The following is an 8,484-nucleotide window of genomic DNA, read 5'->3' as shown; positions in this document are numbered from 1 at the left end:
GTTATAAATGCAGAAAAAATGTGGTACTTGCCCAGGATTTGCACTCCACTGAGAATCCAACTATAATTGCCAACATTTTCCACTTCTGTTGTTTTAATTATTTCAAAATTCAGTAACTATAGGCATCCTGAAACAGTATGTGTTCCCTTATATTGCTTCGAAATCTCATATCACCTTTTTGACTACATTTAGAAGGCACGAAGTTTGGACCTGGAAGCACAGGTCTACTCCTCTCCCATGGGAGACCAATAGCAAATGGAATCCAATGGAGCAGCCTGCGACTATCACTTGGAAGCCCTCTGTGAGCCACTAACCCACCACTTCTCCTTTGTGGCTTCTTTTGAGCTTTAGATTTGTCCAGCAAACTACAGCATTTAAGCTCTTTCCTATTTTTTATTTCCTTTGATTCTTGTAACAACCCAGTAAGGCAGTAAGATTAGGTATGTTCACCTCATGCTACAGATAAAAAAACTGAGGCCCAGAGATGTTAAGTCACTTGCCAAAAGGTCACCCAGCCAGTAAGTGGGAGCCTACAATTCCAAGCCCACTGAGATCTTCTCTAGCTGCTTTTATCACCACCACTGACAAGTCTGCTGTTTCCAAGCCTTCACAATGGCTATTCCACAAAGTTGACTTGATCATTTCTGTGAATGCTTCTTTGGCCTTTTTCATGATATAAGCAGAAAGCTTTAAGTTTGAAAGGCATTTCCAAAAATAACGTTTACCTTATCTTCTTCAACTGCACTTTCAACTTACTCTCTGATCTGTTTCCATCTTTGGACGTTTCTGAATTTACACAAGCAGATGAGGAAAGCCCTCTGCCTCCCTATGGATAGATGAAGAGATGCAAAAATGTTTTTAAGGCCACTCTTTATATAACAAAATGAGACGGGGGAAAAAAATCTGTCTGAGATACCATTTTCCTGAAAGGTCAGATCCTACTTAACTTGTTAACAACCAAAAACCTGAACTCAAATATCATCCACTAAAAAAGAGTTCTTCCCAGTGAAAGAATAAGTAGCTTTCATGAGTCTAAAATAGCCAAGGACCTTCAGACATGAAAGAAGAATGATATTTGGGAGCTAAAAGTAAGGCTAAGAAGCAATGGATACATGTGAAAAATTTGCAATTTTCCCAGTGAAACCAATGAATTGCTCTAGCTTTACTCTTTCCACGTTCCTTTTAAACTGAGAGGGCAATTTAAATTGTAGAATGCCAAAGTCAATTGTAAATAGCTTCCTATTATAATACACATTTATTGGGAATATCCAGTCCCCCTAAATTTGGTAGCCTGGAAGGGTTTCATGAAATACTCATTGCCATGACAAAAACACCTAATACACCCCCACCCCATTACCGGGGTCGTCTAGCCTGTGTTAAACTCCCACTGAAATCACCAAGTCAATGAGAGAAATTAAAACCATTTTATCCACAGGTGTACATTTTTGTGCAATTATATGTAGGGGGTTAAAAATGGTGTTCGGTAGAACCCCATACATAATCAAAATTGAAGAAAAATCAGTAGCTATTTTAGCATAATAAGGAAATGCAAATTTAAGAAAGAAAATTTTCATTAGCACATTTCCTTGGTGAATAGGTATTAAAATATATTTGAATGCAGGACACCCCACTGTTTGGGGAGCTTCACACATAAAAGGTGTGAGTTACAGCCAAATTTCTGGCTGTTTTTTGCTTCTCAGTTTCTCCCCCTTAAAAGCTGATGGAGATAAATCTGGAAATATTTGAAAAATATCACATTTGGAAATTATTTGATATCTTACCGTCTTGTACACTCTTTCCTTATGGTGAATTGCCTTGACTGCCTTTTATTACCAAGGGTATTTGTTGGATCACAGAATCTTTATTTCTTAAGAGATATTTGCTGCTTCTACTTAAGTCGCAATCCTTTGTCGTAGGACAATCATTTCCACAGCAACCAACTGTGACGTCACAGTTGAAGGGAGGAGGACCCTTAGGAAGGAAAGAAAAAGAGAATGTACTTTTCAGGCTAAGGTTTTTGGGTTTTAAAACCATCACTTCAGAAATCAAAATATTTTAGCAGAAAAACCCCCATGAGAAAGCTTCAAGGTCTCAGCTGTGACAAAGACAACATTTCAGTAGAAGTTTAAGGTTGCGTGTTGTGGGTTTGGGAAGGGGTAGAGATTTTTATTTCCTTTCATTCTAATTCTGTGCCACTGATACCTGCCAGTAAAATACATTAAACATATTCCAGAAAGAGTTGATTTAGTAGATGAAAAATGTGTCTCCCGAGACCAGAGAAGGTACATTTTCTGTCTTGCTATCATTTCCATAATAGGAACAATGTTTACATTTCCTCAGCCCATGCAGTGCCTCTAATGTATTCGTGTTCTTTCACTCTCCAGAGGCAGGAATTGAGGTATTTGAGATTTTATTTTTTAGCGACTGCATCAAGCACTTAAGATCTGACAATTGTGATGTGTATTCTCACTTGGTATTAAAAAATAAAAGCTTCTGTGTTTGCATTTGATTAGAGTCGCTCAGCTGGGTGGCTGATTAAGCAGGAATAGCGAAAGCACCTTCCTTCAGAAACACTGAATCCTGGTTAATGTAGTGTAAGATTACGGATGGGTGTAGTCACATAATTTTTATTAAATTGAAGAGATTAGCTCTGCTGAAAAATCCCACTGTGACAGCAAACTCTAGGTGCAATAATGGTACCTAACACTTCTCAAACCCACTACAGGGCCCCAAATGGTCTTATTTCTGAATCTTCTTTCAGTTCCAGTGAAAAAGCTTCATTCATATATTCAGGATAGTTACCTGAAATTGAGTTTGCACTGTTTATTTTTTGAGAGGTGATGCAAAATCAGCACAAACATTTGTAGTCTGTGAACTTTAGCTATATTCTCTCAGTGTAAATAAAAATGACACACACTCTCTTTCCTCTAGTTGCTTGAAAGGCAAACACTTTTCTCCAGACAGAGGCTCCGGTGGCCACAAGGGGGTCGTCGGAAAAGATCCCAACTGGAAGCCCAGAGTGTGTGATTTGTTTGTTTAACATGCATAAAATTGTTGCCTCTTCCTCCAGACTCAGGATAACTTGGTTATCCCAGTTCTAGGAAGGGAAGGTTAAAAAGCCATAAAGAGGGAAAGAAAGATAACTTTTGAAAGCCAAAACCTCTCATATTCCCTGGAGTGAAGCAGAGTAGAAAGTGCAGGTACTGGAAAGAGTGAACAGCACTTTTCCTTCTTTCTTTTTTTGAAACGGAGTCTCGCTCTGTCACCCAGGCTGGAGTGCAGTGGCCCGATCTCCCTTCACTGCAACCTCCACCTCCCAGGTTCAAACAATTCTCTACCTCAGCCTCCGGAGTACCTAGGATTACAAGCCCCCGCCACCACGCCTGGCTAATTTTTTTTTTTTTTTTTTTTTTAAGTAGAGATGGGGGTTTCACCATCTTGGCCAGGCTGGTCTTGAACTCCTGACCTCGTGATCCACCCGCCTCGGCCTCCCAAAGTGCTGGGATTAGGCGTGAGCCACCGTGCCCGGCCTGAACAGCACTTTTTTAGACAACAAAGAGGGCTACAAATGGAGTCCATTTACATACTGCACCGGAGGGGCTTGGGGAGGATTAATTGGTTAATGTTTGGCAAGCTGAGCTTGGAAGACAAGTTGTGCAGAGGTGCTGTTGTCACTTACTACTGTTATTAATTAACAAGGTGAATGCCAAGCAAAAACAAGCCTCGGGGTGTGCTTTCATTTCTTAACGCCTTATGCGATGTCTATTGCAGGAGTGATTCGGGAAAGTTACCTCAAAGGCCACGACCAGCTGGTTCCCGTCACCCTCTTGGCCATTGCAGTCATCCTGGCTTTCGTCATGGGGGCCGTCTTCTCGGGCATCACCGTCTACTGCGTCTGTGATCACCGGCGCAAAGACGTGGCTGTGGTGCAGCGCAAGGAGAAGGAGCTCACCCACTCGCGCCGGGGCTCCATGAGCAGCGTCACCAAGCTCAGCGGCCTCTTTGGGGACACTCAATCCAAAGACCCAAAGCCGGAGGCCATCCTCACGCCACTCATGCACAACGGCAAGCTCGCCACTCCCGGCAACACGGCCAAGATGCTCATTAAAGCAGACCAGCACCACCTGGACCTGACGGCCCTCCCCACCCCAGAGTCAACCCCAACGCTGCAGCAGAAGCGGAAGCCCAGCCGTGGCAGCCGCGAGTGGGAGAGGAACCAGAACCTCATCAATGCCTGCACAAAGGACATGCCCCCCATGGGCTCCCCTGTGATTCCCACGGACCTGCCCCTGCGGGCCTCCCCCAGCCACATCCCCAGCGTGGTGGTCCTGCCCATCACGCAGCAGGGCTACCAGCATGAGTACGTGGACCAGCCCAAAATGAGCGAGGTGGCCCAGATGGCGCTGGAGGACCAGGCCGCCACACTGGAGTATAAGACCATCAAGGAACATCTCAGCAGCAAGAGTCCCAACCATGGGGTGAACCTTGTGGAGAACCTGGACAGCCTGCCCCCCAAAGTTCCACAGCGGGAGGCCTCCCTGGGTCCCCCGGGAGCCTCCCTGTCTCAGACCGGTCTAAACAAGCGGCTGGAGATGCACCACTCCTCTTCCTACGGGGTTGACTATAAGAGGAGCTACCCCACGAACTCGCTCACGAGAAGCCACCAGGCCACCACTCTCAAAAGAAACAATACTAACTCCTCCAATTCCTCTCACCTCTCCAGAAACCAGAGCTTTGGCAGGGGAGACAACCCGCCGCCCGCCCCGCAGAGGGTGGACTCCATCCAGGTGCACAGCTCCCAGCCATCTGGCCAGGCCGTGACTGTCTCGAGGCAGCCCAGCCTCAACGCCTACAACTCACTGACAAGGTCGGGGCTGAAGCGTACGCCCTCGCTAAAGCCGGACGTACCCCCCAAACCATCCTTTGCTCCCCTTTCCACATCCATGAAGCCCAATGATGCGTGTACATAATCCCAGGGGGAGGGGGTCAGGTGTCGAACCAGCAGGCAAGGCGAGGTGCCCGCTCAGCTCAGCAAGGTTCTCAACTGCCTCGAGTACCCACCAGACCAAGAAGGCCTGCGGCAGAGCCGAGGACGCTGGGTCCTCCTCTCTAGGACACAGGGGTACTCAAGAAAATTGGGCCGCGTGGTTTGGTGAAGGTTTGCAACGGCGGGGACTCACCTTCATTCTCTTCCTTCACTTTCCCCCACACCCTACAACAGGTCGGACCCACAAAAGACTTCAGTTATCATCACAAACATGAGCCAAAAGCACATACCTACCCCATCCCCACCCCCCCCCACACACACACATGCACACAACACATACACACACACGCACAGAGGTGAACAGAAACTGAAACATTTTGTCCATAACTTCACGGGACGTGGCCACACTGGGTTTGCGTTCCAACCTGCAAAACACAAATACATTTTTTAAAATCAAGAAAATTTAAAAAGACAAAAAAAAAAAAGAATTCATTGATAATTCTAACTCAGACTTTAACAATGGCAGAAGTTTACTATGCGCAAATACTGTGAAATGCCCGCCAGTGTTACAGCTTTCTGTTACAGCAGATAAATGCCATGTTGGGCAACTATGTCATAGATTTCTGCTCCTCCTCTCTTTTAATGAAATAACGTGACCGTTAACGCAAGTAACTCTTTATTTATTGTTCACCCTTTTTTTCCTTAAGGAAAGGACTCTTCCAAATATCATCCTATGAACAGCTCTTCAGAAAGCCCATTGAAAGTTAAACTATTTAACGTGAAATCCATTAACTGGAATAATTGAGTTTCTTTATTTTTACAATAAATTCACTGAGTAAATAAGTTGGAGCTGGAATTCTGAGCTTTGTGTTTGGACTGTCTGGTCTGTAGCTAAAGGAAAAAGTTAGGAGGGGAATATTTATTTAAATCTTTCAGTTCATTGCCTGGTCAGGTCTCTGGCCTATAAACATGCAAAAAAACTAATTCATGTTAAAGTCCTTCCAGATCCTAATTTCTAAAGCAATCAGGAGAGAAGCTTTTAGAATGGCACATCATATCTCATTGATGCCAACATGGTTTTGTCCATGGTTCCGACTTTCTGTGAAGGCACCAGCTTGCAATATGCCATCCCATTTCACCTTGCATGTGAGACAGCAAACAAAATCCACAAACGGTGTGAACTAATATGCTGGCTGCTACCTTGCATAAATTAATGATTTGATCACACGGGTTCTTCGTGGGGTTACATCTGTGAATAGCCTGTTTTCCACATGTAAATTTGTGCCTTACACCTTGAGTTGTGTACACTTGTAAACTGTCTTTATGATCAACTGTTCCCCCTTTTGAAATAAGTGCAGATATTTATTTAACCCTCCCTTCCCCACCCTCTGCCCCACTTCCAGCCCTCTGGAAGATTGGAGTCAAGCAGATGGAAGAATGCAGTGGTGATAGTTGTCATGTGACAGCCTGAGAACACTGGGCAGCACCACACCCTCCAATTCACGCTGCCTTCTAGTTGTGCCAATTGGAACCACCCTTTGGCTGTGCTGTGAAGCATGGACCCCAGTGTTGTGGGTGTGGCAAATCCCCTTTCATCCTCAAGAGCTCCCTGCTTCCCTTAGATTATTTCAATACAGTGATATCCTTATTTGCTAGCAGAAAAGGGACTAATGTCCCATTCCTCTTTTCTGCTGCGTCCACTGGCTGGAGAGCAGGCGGTGTGCGGTTGGGCAGACACCTGAGAGGAGTCTCCAAGCCAAGTGCACAGCACACACGTGCAGTGCACACAAAGAAATGACATGGAAATAGATGCAGGCAGGCTGGTCCCTGCTGTGATTAACGAGTAACTCCAAGTACAAGGCCGACCACAATGGATGCTGCAAAACGTTGACTGGGGCAAAGGATTTTTTATTTTATTTTTTATTTTGTTAATTATGTTTTTAGGGGATGGGAGGTGGTGTGTGTTTTTCTCCTCTTGGTTTTCATTTGCTCAAGCACACAAAAGGGACTTTTGTTTACTCTATCATGAACAAAGGAAATGTCCACATACTGTAAACCATGAGCAGTGTTGTTGTTGTTTTTTTAAACAGTATATTTGGTGGTCTCTTTGTCTGTTTTTATTTCCAGTTGGATCTTCTGGGTTTAGTTTTGTCTTTAAAAAGAATTCAAAAAAAGACTGACAATGACAGTTTTGAGTTGGATAGTGAAAAAGTGGAGCCTCCATAATCAGTGTGGTTGCCTTCAGACCTGAGTACTTAGCTGAGGGTGGGTGAGAGCCCTTTGTTCCAAAAGTCCATTAGTTTTGCTGTTGTTTAGGAGTAGGTTGTTGTTGTTACTTTTTTTTTTTTTTGGCTTTTGTAATGGAATCCATGTTCACATCCTGTGAACTCTGTCTCCTGAAACCCTGAAGTATTTCCTAGAACCTGAAATATTGTTTTCTTCCTTGAATTTTCTCTAGAAATGCAGAAATTAGGAAGGTGATGGGTCTGTATCCCCCTGCCCCCTTCTTTCCCATGCTTGACTCCCGAGAGTACTGGCAGTGCAGCACCCATCATTGACGTAAGCGGCTGTCTTGTCCAGTGTTTGTAGGCATCACTGCCTCAGCTGTTAAGGAGACCTGTGTCAAAACTTACATCCACATTCCTACACCCCCACAACCCATCACTTCTGGTGTTAACCCTAAAATACCCACATGTATTGAGCTGGTCTTCTGCATTTAAGTATTTCTCCCCATTTTTTTTCCCCACTGTGTGTGGGGGGAGGGTCCATAAACCCGAGTGTGCCTTTGCTTTCCACCCTTGCTAGACACTGGTAGATGCAACAAACTCAGATTTATATTTGTTGTAAAGTTGTAAAAATATTGTGACGTCACCAATTTTCCTTCCATCTCCACATCCCCTAACATCTGATTCACGACGTAATGTATGTTGTAAGAAAAGAAAAAAGAAAAGAAAAAAAGGGAAAAAAGAAAAGCAAGGAAAAGGCTCTTTATTACTTAAAAGTAATAAAACCTGACTGTTCTATATTATCTTTTGTGTCCTGAATGCTTTTATTTATCTCTTAATTTTTCCTTTTTAAGCTGCTCTCCTCCCCACCCTTTGTGGGTATGATTCTACTCTTTCCTCCATTTGTATCTGGCTTCCAAAGCATACATAACTGTACAGTTTGATGTATTTGTTTGCAGTGTCCACACCCAGCCACCCCCACCCAAGTTATTGACGTGTTTCTCTGCTCAAACCCAGCCTGGAGCAGGATTTTAGCAGAAGCCACCGGTAATTAAAAAGCAGAGCATGCATTGGCTCCTTCTATTCATTTTATGCATTTTCTTTTTATGGGCTTGTTCATCATCAAACATTTATGGTAGGCTTGATAGTTTAAGAGATCAAGCCTAGGATTTTAGTACGTAGGGTCCACTAAAAATAGATCCTTGCACAGATGTGACTTCAGTCTTTTTACATATTAATAAGGTGGAGGGGGCTGGATTTTACTCCTTGTTA

General features: G+C 44.0%; 1 protein-coding gene, 1 long non-coding RNA gene and 1 pseudogene across 5 annotated transcripts in view; 2 read left to right on the top strand and 1 right to left on the bottom strand.

The window, feature by feature from the left end:
* Nucleotides 1-1,974, bottom strand: part of LOC129533676 (uncharacterized) — a 2,043-nt gene extending 69 nt beyond the window's left edge. Inside the window, exons 1-2 of the long non-coding RNA XR_008679988.2 lie at nucleotides 1,782-1,974; nucleotides 1-826 (exon numbers count right to left, since the gene is read on the bottom strand). The exon at nucleotides 1-826 is cut by the window's left edge and continues 69 nt beyond it. This is a non-coding gene — a long non-coding RNA (uncharacterized lncRNA). The remainder of the gene's footprint in view (nucleotides 827-1,781) is intronic.
* SEMA6A (semaphorin 6A) overlaps nucleotides 1-8,015 on the top strand; it is a 130,598-nt gene extending 122,583 nt beyond the window's left edge. For all 4 annotated transcript variants that reach the window (XM_031010835.3, XM_031010834.3, XM_055387473.2 and 1 more), the window contains one exon: nucleotides 3,772-8,015. In XM_031010835.3, the coding sequence (XP_030866695.1) occupies nucleotides 3,772-4,970 (1,199 nt within the window). In that variant the 3' untranslated portion in view covers nucleotides 4,971-8,015. The remainder of the gene's footprint in view (nucleotides 1-3,771) is intronic.
* LOC109026992 (uncharacterized) lies at nucleotides 6,445-8,015 on the top strand (annotated as a pseudogene).
* Nucleotides 8,016-8,484: the final 469 nt, after the last annotated feature.

The sequence above is a fragment of the Gorilla gorilla genome, chromosome 4 (assembly GCF_029281585.2).
Source record: "Gorilla gorilla gorilla isolate KB3781 chromosome 4, NHGRI_mGorGor1-v2.1_pri, whole genome shotgun sequence".
Lineage (NCBI taxonomy): Eukaryota > Metazoa > Chordata > Mammalia > Primates > Hominidae > Gorilla > Gorilla gorilla.
The sequence above is the reverse complement of the archived record's forward strand: the minus strand, read 5'-3'. Positions and strand labels throughout refer to the sequence as shown.